The sequence below is a fragment of the Lutjanus erythropterus genome, chromosome 3, assembly GCF_056507025.1.
Source record: "Lutjanus erythropterus isolate fLutEry1 chromosome 3, fLutEry1.hap2, whole genome shotgun sequence".
NCBI lineage: Eukaryota > Metazoa > Chordata > Actinopteri > Lutjaniformes > Lutjanidae > Lutjanus > Lutjanus erythropterus.
In genome coordinates, this window is record NC_139319.1 from 3,750,405 (window position 1) to 3,765,693 (window position 15,289).

The 15,289-nt window shown below is 39.2% G+C and overlaps 1 protein-coding gene across 3 annotated transcripts; it reads right to left on the minus strand.

Moving 5' to 3' along the window:
- Positions 1-461: 461 nt before the first annotated feature.
- On the minus strand, positions 462-13,737 carry LOC146329458 (protein NLRC3-like). Of its 3 annotated transcripts, XM_084714724.1 has the most exons (10): positions 13,637-13,737; positions 11,708-11,810; positions 9,743-9,856; positions 8,335-8,413; positions 8,023-8,251; positions 6,135-7,938; positions 5,648-5,821; positions 2,759-2,932; positions 1,388-1,434; positions 464-1,160 (listed from the first exon to the last, which is right to left on the minus strand). In XM_084714724.1, the coding sequence occupies exons 2-10, from the start codon at positions 11,794-11,796 to the stop codon at positions 586-588; spliced, it is 3,285 nt and encodes a 1,094-aa protein (XP_084570850.1). In that variant the 5' UTR covers positions 11,797-11,810; positions 13,637-13,737; the 3' UTR covers positions 464-585. The 3 variants fall into 3 exon arrangements, with proteins under 3 accessions (XP_084570849.1, XP_084570850.1, XP_084570851.1); XM_084714723.1 differs by having other exon boundaries at positions 462-1,160; positions 6,135-8,251; XM_084714725.1 differs by lacking the exons at positions 464-1,160; positions 1,388-1,434 and adding an exon at positions 1,482-1,960 and having other exon boundaries at positions 6,135-8,251.
- Positions 13,738-15,289: the final 1,552 nt, after the last annotated feature.

Below are 15,289 nucleotides of genomic sequence, written 5' to 3' on the forward strand. Positions count from 1 at the left end.
AGTATTTCTGATTTTTTAACACAATATTTTATTGATTTTTTGAGAACAGAATAAAATATAAAACATGTGACAGCAAATATATGATCAGATCACAGCATTTATCATTCAGACACACACGTTACATGAGAAGAGATGATACAGAGATCTCAGAGCTCAGATACATTACACAACTAATGTCAAACATTTTATAACAACGTCACATTTATAAAAACTGTGGAATCTGATTTGTACAAAACAAAATGACTGGTTTGATTTGATCTGTCCAAGAAAAAAAAAATTACATTTCTGATTATTTATATGTGTGTAGAACCTGATTTTATTGTATAGACATGTTTATTTATGTGAGAAAAAATACAAAGTTCAGAAAATCTAAAACTAAAATCTTAATGTTCGCTTCAAAAACCTGAATGAAAACATATTCAAAGTTTTTTTTTATGGTTTTTAAAATTGGACAAACATTCAAGAAAGTAAAAACACACATGGAGACAAAAAGTGTGTGTGTGTGTGTGTGTGTGTGTGTGTGTGTGTGTGTGTGTGTGTGTGTGTGTGTGTGTGTGTGTGTGTGTGTGTGTGTGACTCTCCCTCCTACAGTGAACACAGAGACACTGAAGAACCAGATCTCCAGACTCCAAATCCAGGATAAAGAGGTTGAGTGAATGTGGTGTTGAAGGTGTGGAGGTGGATCAGTGTGTCAGAGGAGACTCTGTAGAAGGACAGAGAGCCAGCAGGACAGTCCACATACACTGCTACTCTGTGAGAGACAGAGGAGGAGGAGGAGGAGGAGGAGGAGGAGGAGGAGGAGGAGGAGGAGGAGAGGACTTTTTCTCTCTTTTTATGCCAGACAGAGTAACAACCTCTATCATCAGAGCAGATCAGACTCCAGGACTGATTATTCTGTCCAAACACACAGTCAACACTGTTTCCTTTCCTCCTGATTCCTCTGTAACTCACTGATATATAAACCTCTCCTCTCCACTCGACCTCCCAGTAACAGCGACCAGTCAGACCATTTCTACACAGCAGCTGACGACAGTACTCAAACCTCTCTGGATGATCAGGATATGGCTGCTTCTCCTCCACCCACATCACCTTCCTGTTGTTGTCAGACAGTTTGAGTTTTGTGTTTACTGTGTTTGTGTCGACTGTGAGTTCACAGGCATCTGATGGAGAGAACGAGACACAACACAGCAGCAGTTTATCATCTAACACACCTGATGGGTTTATTTGTTGCTTCATTAACAGACTGACTGTTAATTAGATCAAAACTTCTCATCTTTCTGGATCTTCTTTCAAACTGACAGTTGAATGCAGATACAGAAGTTTTTGCTTTAAACTACTTGAACATGAGCTGCCTTGTTTTCATGAATCACAGTCAACACACACTTACACTTCCTCACACCAGGTTTCAGCCACTGCTCTCCACCATGATCCACCCTGGAGGAAGAAACAAAGTCAGAATGAACCTTCAGAAACTTCTTCATCAATGATCTTCATAAACCTTCACTCAGATCCACCATGAAGACAAAACAGCTGCATTTATAAAACACATTTCACACACAGACTCAGTTCAACTTTACATCAAATACTCAGAAGAAAACAGTCAAAGAATAAAAAGGTCAGACAAGAAGGAAACATCCAAAACATCAAGACAATAAGATAAAAATATCATTTCTAGTGTCTTTAATTCAGTGGTCAACAGAAATGTTGGGGCAGTGGTGACCTAAAGGTTTGAGAAACAAGCTTGTGTCCTGGAGGTCGTCAGCAGGATAAATCTGGGTGGAGAAATTGAAAGAGCAGCTCTTGCCCCTCCCTCATTACCACCACTGAGGTGCCCTTCAGCAAGACCCTGAACCCCAACTGCTCCAGTGGAGCTGCTCTGGCCGGCAGATCAGACTGTGGTTGTACTGGGCAGCTTCCAGCTGTGAATGTGTGTAACTGTGTGAATGTGATCAGGACGTTCCTGAAAAAGAGAGCATTGCTCTCAGTCAAACTCCCCTCAATAAATAAAGTTCAAATAAAGTCAATTATCACTTTCAGTGTGATTGAGCCTCAAATTCTACAGACTGCTCCTTTAAGAGGTTCAGACAACCATGGAAAAAAACAAGGTGAAATAGTGATGTCATCAATTTATTCTTTGAACAAACACAATCAAACAAACCAGACCATCATTTCACACACGTCAAATGATGCACTTGGAACATGTCACTGTTTATATGTATCTGTTTATTTGTTGACTATTATTATTATTAATAATTGATTTCTTTAATTACCTATTGAGTCAGACTTTATTTGGATCCACCTACAGATAGTTTAGAGAGTATTTGTAACATTTCAACAATTCAACTGTTTCAGTTTATCTGCAGATGTTTCACAGATTATCTATAGAGTTTAGGTGATAATTCATCAAACATTATACTCAACATATGTTACACAAACATTCAACAACTTGGACACAAATATTCAACAAACAATCAGTAATCCATTTGATTGATCTTTGTTGAGTTGTTGAGTTTTGTGTAGCTGGTTGAGCGGTGAGCAGACAGGTTGGTAGTGCTGTGTAACTGGTCAGTTGATGGCAGACCAGCATGGATATACTGGTGTAACTGGTGAGATGCAGGGACTCTCAGGGACTCTCAGCACATCAGTTACTGTCTTCACTGTTATCAGCAGTGTTGCTGGTACAGACTGTGAACCAACAGTCCTCAGCTTGTCAGTGTGACACACAAACAGTGTGTGAGCTCTTGTTGTGTGTTCATACCTCAGAGTGTCCAGTCTCCAGTGTGGATCCTTTAGTCCAGCAGACAGAAGCTTCACTCCTGAGTCTCCTGGATGATTGTAGCTCAGGTCCAGCTCTCTCAGATGGGAGGGGTTGGATCTCAGAGCTGAGGCCAGAGAAGTACAGCCTTCCTCTGTGATCAGACAGCCTGACAGACTGGAGACACAGTAAAGTTGCTTTTAGCCCAAAACAAAACCTTCTTAATCATTGTGGGCAGACATCAGACATCTGTGAGATCAGAAAAATATCTTGAAATCTGTGCTGCTCTTTAGCTGCTACATGTTCCACCTTCTTCACCAGATAGTCTCTAACTGTGTCTCTCTGCTGTTTGCTGCTGGACAGGTAGTGTACAGTGGCTTCATCACAGCTTGTTTGATGAAAACCGCTGCCTGCTGCTGCTGAAAAACACACAGATGATCCATAGAGCTGGAGCCTATCCCAGCTGACACTGGGCGAGAGGCGGGGTTCACCCTGGACAGGTCACCAGTTCATCACAGGACTGACACATAGAGACAAACAACCAATCATGTCCACCTACGGACAATTTACAGTCACCAATGAACCTGTTATAAGCTGCTATTATGAACCTGCAGGTCTTTGGTCTGTGGGAGGAAGCCAGAGTACGCTGAGACATTGCTGTGAGCCAACAGTGTGAACCACTGAACCACCGTGTCGCCCCAAGCTGATGAGAGCAGTGAGACTGATACACTGACTGACACAGTTAAGTTGTGTGTCGTAGAAACAAATCAGTCATCTGGAAGATCATCTTTTATATTACATATAGTCATTTGATCCATTGTTAATGTAAAAATACTACTTAAAGACTCTGGAAATGTTGCTTTAAATAGTAAAACTACAAAGACCAGGGGTCTTCACCTGGACCTCTTAGCTGATTGAGAGACAAAGCTGGAGCCTCATACTCCATATATTACACTGAATATTTTCACATGTTTCTTGTTGGTTTTCTTTTACAAACTGACTGATTTATCAAATAATATGTTGGATTCATGTTTTCAGACACATTTCACTTCTTGAAAAAGAAAACTTTCAGAAAATGATGGAACAATAATTTGGGCCCCTGCAGTAAGTCAGGATCCCCTCAGGGTCACAGACTCCCTGTTACAGACCCAGGGTTTAGACCGTTTCTTAAGACTGTGTTGGACGTCATGATTTGATGGACATCAAAATGGAAGCTAAACAATGTACTGCTGTGTGGACCGGTGTGGACAGGAGCAGCAGCAAACATATTTTACACACCTGAAAAAAATGTAGGGATGCAGCACATGGAGTTTTTCAGCTGATACTGATAACTGATAATTACCTGCTTCTCATGGCTGATAACAATAAGATTACTGATCATTTCACATCTTAATATTTTAAAAAGAAGTTCATACATCTGTAGTTTATGCACAGCTGAGGGTAAGAAAGGCTCAGATGTAGTGATCAAAGATGGATGATTTAATATTCAACAACTCTGACTGAACCAAATCTAACTGACATCACTGTTACAACAAAAACAAACAACAGTTTTTTTAAATAAACTTCATCAAAACTTCAAATATACTTTGGCTTCATGGAGCATTTTACCTTTAATTAATTCAAATGAAATGATTTGACATCATCTGTCAAATCAGATATTATTATATCAGATATTTATCAGCTAATATATGCTGATACTGATATAGACTGATATAGCTGTGATGAACAATATTAGCTGATCATTTATCTGTACCAATATTTATTGTGCATCCCTAAAAACATCAGTATCAGTTTAGTGTGTAAATAAAGTGTAGACTATATTAGGATGTTTTCACTGCTTCATGTTGCTGTCAGACAGACTTTTCCAACAGAGAACTGAAGCCTCCATCTTTGTTCTCTTCAAAGTCACCAAGACTCTTCACAAAAACAGTCATTTTACCTCACAGGACACAGGAGTTGTTGGTCTACTGCTGCCTCAATCACTTAGTTTGTTTGTGTGACTTCAGTGTTTTAATGTGTTTGTTCAGATCCAAATTAACATTACATTCCACAGATAGAGGCTCACACACATGTACAAACCCTCACATACATGTTTGATTGTATGATCTCCTCAACTAACAGATCAGAGCAGCAGAAGACCAGCAGCTCCTGTGTCCTGTCAGATAAAATGACTTTTTCTTTCCAAAGGAGTCTTGGTGAGTGTGACGAGATCATAGACGACAGCATCAGTTCTCTGTCTGAAAAGGCTCTGACACAAAGTAAATCAGTGAAAATATTATAAATGTTGTTTACACTTAAACTGATATTGGTTTCTGCAAAGTAAAATGACTGTTTGTGTCAATGGAGTGATATAACAGCCTCAGCTCCCCGTCGCTGAGTCGGCTCAGACTAGAGAGGCAGATTAAGTCGACAGGAGCAGAGAAGTTTTGTTCCACCGTTTGAGGAGGACAACAAGAAATTAATGAGGATTTACGTTAGTGGAATTAATTGATCTAATTCTTGGAATAAATTTCCAACTGAAGTGAAGAAAAACTGACAACTGACAATATTTCAATTTTGGATTGAAACCATTTTCTCATACATTTTAGATGCTGATATTTACAGTATGTACATGAAACACTAAATTACATGACTAATATGATATTGTGGGTTTGAGTTTCCAGAGGATTTAAAGCTGCTAATGTTACCTTTGCTGAACATTTTAAAGAAATTCTGACATTTTCACAAAGACAGACATTTCCAGAAAGTCTGTCAGAAGAAACTGTTTGTTCTATGTGAGTTTAATCTAGAAGTGAAATCCAGTAGATGTTGGGGATCTTTTTTAATAAACATTAACTTGTATGTCAAGTAACATTTAAATGCTCCTCTGTTAAACAGAAAATAAATCCTGACCTGAGAGTTTCCAGTCTACAGTGTGGACTCTGGAGTCCAGCAGAGAGACGCTTCACTCCTGAATCCTGCAGGTCGTTGTTACTCAGGTCCAGGTCTCTCAGACTCGAGGACTGGGAGCTGAGGACTGAGGACAGAGCTTCACAGCTTCTCTCTGACAGATTACAGCCACTCAGCCTGAAGAAGAGTTAGAGATAAAGACAAACACTGAGACTGTTTCTGTCATCTGCAATATAATAAAACACATTTCTATGACTGCCCTTATTTTTCCATGATTAGTGTTTTTATTGTGTATATTACTGGGATCTAACAGCAACTGATGAACATTTCTAAAATTATAGTCACATCTCTGTGATCACAATAATTTTAGCCTCAAGTGAACTACAATGTGATGGTGATTTTTTTTAATTTCATGACTGCATTAATCTGTGGAGACACAATTAAACTCCACATGTGATGACATTATTATCTGCATTATCTGTGAACCTACAGAACTTTGTTGGAGACTTTGACCACTGGCAGCAGCCTCAGAAGAACCTCCTCTGAAGCAGAGTATTTCTTCAGGTCAAACACGTCCAGATCTTTTTCTGATGACAGTAAGATGAAGCCCAGAGCTGACCACTGAGCAGGAGACAGTTTATCTGTGGAGAGACGTCCTGAACTCAGGTACTGTTGGATCTCCTCCACTAGAGAACCATCATTCAGTTCATTCAGACAGTGGAACAGATTGATGTTTCTGTCTGGAGACAGATTCTCACTGATCTTCTTCTTGATGTACTTGATAGTTTTCTGATTGGTCCATGAGATACTTCCTGTTTGTGTCACCAGACCTCGTAGGAGAATCTGATTGGTCTGCAGAGAAAGACCCAGGAGGAAGCGGAGGAACAAGTCCAGGTGTCCATTTGGACTCTGTAAGGCTTTGTCCACAGCACTCTGGTAGAAAAGTGTTGGTTCAGGTTTGTTTCTAAATAGTTTCCACCATGGAGAGGTTGATTGTTCTTCTGACAGCAGATTGACACCAGAGTTGATGAATGTCTGATGGACATGAAGAGCAGCCAGAAACTCCTGAACACTCAGATGGATGAAGCAGAACACCTTGTCCTGGTACAGTCCTCTCTCCTCTTTAAAGATCTGTGTGAACACTCCTGAGTACACTGAGGCTGCTCTGATATCGATGCCACACTCTGTCAGGTCTGATTCATAGAAGATCAGGTTTCCTTTCTGCAGCTGATCAAAAGCCAGTCTTCCCAGAGACTCAATCATCTTCCTGCTCTCTGGACTCCAGTGTGGATCTGTCTCAGCTCCTCCATCATACTTGACATTCTTCAGTTTGGACTGAACTACCAGGAAGTGGATGTACATCTCAGTCAGGGTCTTGGGCAGCTCTCCTCCCTCTCTGGTCTTCAACACGTCCTCCAGAACTGTAGCAGTGATCCAGCAGAAGACTGGGATGTGACACATGATGTGGAGGCTTCGTGATGTCTTGATGTGGGAGATGATTCTGCTGCTCTGCTCCTCATCTCTGAATCTCTTCCTGAAGTACTCCTCCTTCTGTGGGTCAGTGAACCCTCTGACCTCTGTCACCATGTCAACACTCTCAGGAGGGATCTGATTGGCTGCTGCAGGTCGTGTGGTTATCCAGAGGCGAGCAGAGGGAAGCAGTTTCCCCCTGATGAGGTTTGTCAGCAGCACATCCACTGAGGTGGACTCTGTAACATCAGTCAGGATCTCATTGTTGTGGAAGTCCAGAGGAAGTCGACACTCATCCAGACCATCAAAGATGAACACAACCTGGAACTCTTCAAACCTGCAGATTCCTGCTTCCTTGGTTTCAGTAAAGAAGTGATGAACAAGTTCTACCAAGCTGTACTTTTTCTCTTTCAGCACATTCAGCTCTCTGAAAGTGAATGGAAATGTGAACAGTATGTCCTGGTTGGTTTTGTTTTCAGCCCAGTCCAGAGTGAACTTCTGTGTTAAGACTGTTTTCCCAATGCCAGCCACTCCCTTTGTCATCACTGTTCTGATTGGTTCATCTCTTCCAGGTGAGGATTTAAAGATGTCTTCTTGTCTGATTGTTGTTTCTGGTCTGTCTGGTTTCCTGGATGATGTTTCAATCTGTCTGACCTCATGTTCATCATTGACCTCTGAAGCCCCTCCCTCTGTGATGTAGAGCTCTGTGTAGATCTGATTCAGAAGGGTTGGGTTTCCTGCTCTAGCAATCCCCTCAAATACACACTCAAACTTCTTCTTCAGCTTAGATTTGAGTTGACGTCGACAAACTGGAGCAAAAGTTCCTGAATAGAAACACAACAAATATGATGAGTGAGTGGATGTTATTGTTAATATAAGAAGAGTTGTGTGTGTGAAAATCCTCTTACTGCTCTGTAGACAGTCAGCCAGTGTCTCCTGCTTCATTGTCCTCAGGAAGTTCAGTGTGATCTTCAGAAATTTCTCTCTGCTGCTCCTCCTCTGTTCTTCCTCCTCACTGTCCACCACCTCCTCATCCTCACTCTGCCTCTCTAAACATTTTGGGTAATCTGGACTCAGAACCTTCTGGAACTTTTTCAGCTCATTCTTCACAAAAGTGACAATGTTCTCCTCAAGATGCTGGAAAGAATAAAATATAACTTAAATTTTATGTCTAATTTATTAGGAACTGACGTCGAAGTTGTTGTTGGACAGTTACAAACCATAAATACGGTGTCCAGGTCTTCTGGATGCTGCTGGACAGACTGACCACCAGGAACCTCTGACTTTTGCTCCTGAAGCCTGGTGAGAAAACAGGAAATATGACGTCTTCAAATATCAGAAGATATACATGGTTGCATACAGAGCTTTTGGAGACATTTCAAGAATTAGGTGATAATCTGTCATTTTAACAGCGTCAGCAGTGAAATTAAAAGACCTGCTAAAGCAAAGAAACAGGAAAAGCAAATGCTGTAATGTCGTGTTAACTGAGGGTAGGACTGTCACTGAAATAAAGAGGACATGTCTCCATATGAAAATGACTTCAGAGAAATAAAAAACGACTCTCCACAGCCACAGCAAGGGGCGATCGATGACTGCAGTGAGAGGAGAGGGTTAAGGTGAAGTCTGCACCCCTGCTGTTAACTTTACACCACGAATCATCTGACGGTTTTATTCTGCCGTTTTGTTCTTTCTGTTCACTTTATCAGCCACACATGAAACAGAAATGGCTAAAAGTAACGTTACAGACTTCTGTAATTCATTTTAGTCGTCAGAAAAACAACAAAAAGTTTTTTCTTTGGCTCACACTGATGCAAAAATACACTGTCAGTGATCATCTTACCTGCATATGACTCCAGTGATGAAATAACTCTTTGTCATGATCAGTTTTAAGTCAAAATACTTTTTTTTTTCAGTTCAGTGAAGGCTTTACAATGATTAGTTATTAAAGTAACATGCATCATAACTCCTTTTGATTTGAGGTCCAGTATTTTTCTGATCAGGCATCTGACATGGAGTCTATTAAATAGAGTGGAAATTAGACTTTAAAATATGACACTATTATCTTTATTCTAATGTTGCTTTATGTGATTTTGGTTCAATAAAATACTATAATATTTAAGTTTTTGAAAATTCAAAATATGAGAAAACTGGTGAATCTGACAAGTTCTCCTGAATCACTCGTACGTTCCACTTAAGAACCAATCTGTTCCTACACTGGTTCTTACATGAGGCCCACTGTTCATAATATTAGTTCATTAAACTTATTATGTCATGTTGCTCATCATTCCCTCTCTTTGAAGCTACAATCCTTTTTAAAATATGTTCTGATGAGATAAGAGGAGTTGGAGAACATTACAAGAGTGTTCCTCAAAATGATAAACATCAATAAAACGTGGTAAACTGTTCATGGATTACACAGGACACTTGGACACTAGACAGGTCCTCATCAACCCTGGCTACGTCACCTGGACGACGGTGGATGATTGTTGAAAGACCCAAAAACCCTGATGACGCCAGGTTACATCACAGATGATGTGTTCAAGTGCATTTGAAGATGTATGTAATAAGCAGATCGTCTTTTGAAGGAGAGCTGCAGATTTTAAAGAAATCAAGTGTTAAAATTCTTACTTTTGTTCAGCAGAGTGGTTTTCATTCTTGAAGTTAAAAGGTTCAAACATGGACGAGTCACTCTTCATGGACACACAGCTGGGTACAGGAGAGTCTGGTCTCTGCTGGTGGACACTGATAGAAACAGACAGACAAACCAAGGCAACATTCAAATCTGCATATTTTTTTGTTGCCATGACAACCACTGGATCACACACCTTATAGTTCAGAGATAGTTGACCACACTAAATAGTGAACATAAGAATGATGATTATAGTTGCATTTTAATTGCCTTCAGTTGGTCTTATTCTTATAGGATTCCTGACAGTGTTGATGCTTTTACACTCTCAGGGCTCGTGTCCACTTAGCTTTCTTTTCTGAGCACCAGCGTCTGTTTTCAGATGTTCCCAATGAGGAGAGAACATCTGTGGCTGCATGCAGCTGCCCAGAGAAAAGATGCTGCACCTGCTGTCTTTTCTGAGCGCTCCACCTTATTTGTGTGGACGCTCTGAGTGTTCCCAATGGAAAATCTCTCAACTTTTCAGAAAGGTGCTGGTGTTGTCACGGGCGCTCTTTTTCTGGGCAACCAATCATATATTAGATGTGGACTCATCACCCAGGAAACCAAGAAAATGGAGGAGAGTTTACCTTTCTATGTGTGCTGGAGAGCAGAGACTCAACTCATGTCTGTCCAGCAGCCAGAAGGACAGACGTTTATAAAAGTGTCTGTGTGTTCAGCTCTCAGGACTTTTGTAGCTTCCAAAGGCCTGTGTGAGAATCTCTGTGGTTTGAAGTTTAGTTTCTCTCCTGAGTCGCTGTTTTGACTCTGAGGTATCTGCTTTATTTTAATTTCATCTTCACTTTCAGCTGATAGGAGTCGTGTCAAGTTAATGATGGTGAAAACAGTTTTTGATTTTGCTGCTTCATAATAAAAGCTTTGAGATAACAAAATATCATGGGAGCTTTATTGTGAAGAATTTACAGGAAGTGACATGTGGTTAAGCAGTGTTTTAAAGCTCCACAGCACCCTGCCAGAGCCTTTCTGCCAGAAGAAAACACTATGTGGACATGAGCCCTTATTTCATTGCTTTGAACATTAGGTGAGTTTATGATGATTGTAAACAGAAAGTATATTTGTCTTTTGTTAGAAACTCTGTGAATTAGTTCCCAGTACATCATGAATGCATCTTTTTTGTCACAAAGACCAGACTGATGTTAGACTCTGTGAAGCAGGTAAAGAGAGGCAGACTAAGTTAAACATTTCTTCATGATTCAGGCCCCACAACACTTTGCAGTTCAAAAATAAACTTGTCAGAAAAACTTCTTGTTGTTTCATGGAAAACTTTGGTTGTTCATCATTTCAGTCCTTCTCTCTTATTTTTCAATGTATTTTAATATTTCAGCTGTTGTTTAAATTGTCTGCTCTTTTATTGTTTGTGCTGTAGAGAACACTGGGCTATAGACAACTAGATTTCTTTGTTTTGACACTGTAAACAATGTTGAAAATATTAGTTCATTAAACTTATTATGTCATGTTGCTGATCATTCCTTCTGTTTTAAGATGAAATCCTTTTTAAAATATGTTCTGATGAGATAAGAGGAGTTGGAGAACCTTAAAGGAGTGTTCTTTAAAATGATAAACATCAATAAAATATTGTATGAATGAAATGAACTGAAAATGAAACATTATTCCAAAAACAACAAAAAATATTAGAACTTTTACAGAACATGATGTAATCTTATGGGAACGTTCCCAGCTAGCTGGGACTATGTTGACTCACTGAGTCTCTGAAGGAAGTTGTCCTTTAAACTTTATCTGTCGATCCATGGACCGGTGACTCTTGATGGACACAGCTGGGTTCAGGTCCAGGAGAGTCTGGTCTCTGCTGCTGCTCTGGGCTTCAACACAACACACACACAGAGCTCTGACTGTGAATAATGATGCTGGAGTGATTTGTCATGAACAGTTAGAGATGCTCATCTCACCTCTGAGCTTTGGTCTGGCTGTCATGTTCCCCACACAGAGTGGTTTTAGAGGGAGGGACTCCCTCCTCTGTCTCCTCACACTGATTCATAGCAGAGTCCACACCTTCACACAAACACAGCAACATGCTGTCAGAGCTCACACATCATTTATCATCATCACAAACATACACAGCTCTGACTGGAGGAAACTAATGAAGCTTTCTGACAACAAATTCACTAAAATACTAAATACACTAATCTGAACTGATTTATTCAGATTGTCTGAAAAGTTTTGGGAACCGTTAGATCAGCTGATTAATTACAGGATGACAGTTTTCATGACTTTCACTCACTTTTATCCAGTAAGAATAACAAACACAAGCTGCTTCAAGCTCATTCAATAACATTTTAAATGTATAAAGTCTGTCTTTGTGTTTTTGGATGTCTGACTTATTGACTAGTCGAGTTGAAACAATTGATTATCAGAGAAACTGATGAAACTGATCAGTTGTTGCTGATCAGATAATCAGAAGGTCAGAAGAACAATGAAATAAGAGAGAAGATGCTTCTTATTGATCCATCTGAAAGAATAAAAGCAGTTGAAGCTGCAGTCAGAAACCCAGTGAGAGTCAGAGAATCACAGAGCAGCTGGTGTAGTTTTGCTCTCAGGCCACTAGATGTCCTCACTCATCTACAGTGAACACAGAGCAGCTCAGTGCTCAGATAAATGCCTTGAGGAGAAGAGAGTCATATCTCTGGAAAATTCACTGACAGACAAACTTGTCAAAATTATCATTCAAAAACACATAAAACTGCATTGGTGTCCATGAGGTCTTCAGTCTTCTATCACCCAAAAGGAGGAACAACTATGACATTTTATCAAAGTACCTGTATGTGACGGTCTGATGTCTCCTCTCTGTGAGGAAGTTTACTCATTTAAATTTATGTTTGAACTGATGTCTGCATTAAGGGACACCTTTAAACAACTGGAAATATTTTTTTCAAACCTAAAATAAATACTGATGTCAAACAGCAGATTTCCACTTACTCAGTGTATTTCCATGAGTGTCTGTCAGTCCAGCCGCTCACTTGTGTCCTGATCAGGTCTGTGCAGAAAAACAGGGTTAGATTCATCTGAGTGTGACGACCTGCTTCAATAATGGTAATAAAACACTGCAAACCAGCCTGAACCTGCAGCACAGGACAAAGTTCAGCTTTTCCTCTTTTATTATGACTTTATCAAATGATACATTGAACCCCGTCATCTACAGTCAAACTGATAAGTACAGATCTGTAAATCTGCCCTTAGTTGTGAGGATGAATCTTTATTTTTTTGAATGTAGGTACTGTATGATGGACAATGGTAACAGCCAATGAGAAACACTGATACTGACATGATACTGACATGTGATCATGATTGTGATGTTTAATAGCAGTAAATATCAATAATTATTGATCATGTACAGCAGGTTGTGACTGACTGCATGTTGTATTCTCCAAGTGGTGGCAGCAGCTGAGGTGATAAAGAGTAAAAATCTGAATATTTTTGAGTTCACCAATCATAACAGTCTCCACACAAACATCATTTATGTATGTTCCAGTGAACTGACTCAATGTTTTATTGAGTTTGAGCTCCAAAAAGATTTTGCTTCTTTATGGAATAACCCCCAGGTTCACTTCTTCAATTACAGGTAAAGCAGATTTTGTGAGAATTTTTAGTAATCTCAAGCCTTTGTAGTAAAGTTACTCAACAGACTTACAACAAACCGTTTTCTTTTTCTCACCCCAACAAAATTAAAAATGTATTTTATTTTATTTATTTACTTTTATTTTACTTATTTTTTTACTGTTTGAACTGATGTCTGCATTAAGGGACACCTTTAAACAACTGGAAATAGTTTTTTCAAACCTAAAATAAATACTGATGTCAAACAGCAGATTTCCACTTACTCAGTGTATTTCCATGAGTGTCTGTCAGTCCAGCTGCTCACTTGTGTCCTGATCAGGTCTGTGCAGAAAAACAGGGTTAGATTCATCTGAGTGTGACGACCTGCTTCAATAATGGTAATAAAACACTGCAAACCAGCCTGAACCTGCAGCACAGGACAAAGTTCAGCTTTTCCTCTTTTATTATGACTTTATCAAATGATACATTGAACCCCGTCATCTACAGTCAAACTGATTTCATTCAAACTTGTTCATCAGTCACTTCTGTTTCTTTTTATACCAACACAGTTCATCTCTGCTCTCTACCAAAGTCATGTTTAATGTTCCTGCTCTGATTCTAACAGCCTGAAAAACGTCTCAACAAACCAACATGTTCATGACTTCAGTGTCAACAAACACGGATTTGCTTCATTGTTTCCTGACAGTTAAATCAGTCTGCAGTGATCTCACCACAGTATTTTTCAGGATTTTTCTACCACTGGTTACTAGATACAAGTGGTGGACAGTAGTGAAGTACATTTACTTGAGTACTGTACTTAAGTACATTTTTTGAGCATCTGTACTTTACTAGAGTATTTGTTTTTTTGGAAACTTAGTACTTTCACTCCACTACATTTCAAAGACAAATATTGTACTTTTGACTCCACTACATTTCTAGGAAGGTTGTTGTTACTTTTCCACTAAGCTTTGAAGTCAGCTGTTGGTCTTTTTTCTTTTCTAAAATGCAATTGGTCACATGCTGTGTTCCTCACAGAAGGAAACCAATCACAGTACCCGCTCTCAACTGGGATTGATGTAAAAGTGGAAATACATCATCCAGGCTCACTCTGTAACAAGAACAAGCAAACTCTCCCTCTGTCATTCAAACAAAAAGCGGTAATGGTGACGGCAGGAAAAAGACAAAATTAAATCTCAAGATGTTATTATAATTATTAATTATTCCAGTTAGGCTTTTAAAGTTGGATTGTTTTTATCGGGGTGAAAAATACCACATAATTCATGTATATATACTGCCTCTGAAGACAGAAAGAAATCTCAGTTATTTAACAGACTTGGAGAAATCCTTACAGTCGGCTTCAATCTAATTTTATGTGGTGATTTTAATACAGTTACATCAGAAAATGACAACAGCTATACTTTTTGTATTTGATTGTGTTTCTATGTTGAAGTTTTTATATGTGTTTCTATAGAGTTTGTGTAGCAGAGTGGTTCTACAAGCAGGTCAGTGCATCATTATGTGGTTTCAGAGAGTTACAAGGTTCTGTAAATGCATCGTGAAAACAATACAGCATGTATTGATATTAGAAAATGTACTTTGTAATTTGTACTTTTGAATACTTAAATATTTTTAAAAGCAAGTACTCTAGTACTTTAACTCAAGTAAAATTTTGACTGAGCAACTTTCACTTGTAGTTGAGTAATATTTGACCAGGAGTATCTATACTTTGACTCAAGTACTGGGGTTGAGTACTTTGTCCACCACTGCTAGGTACTGATGAAAGTATTTTACTGGATGTTAAGGGTTGAAATGATTCTCTAGAGCAGGAGTCATCAACTTTTATGAGAATTTTAGTCATCTCAAGCCTTTTTAGTAAAGTTACTCAACAGACTCACAACAAACCGTTTTTTTTTCTCATTGGGACAAAATTTAAAATT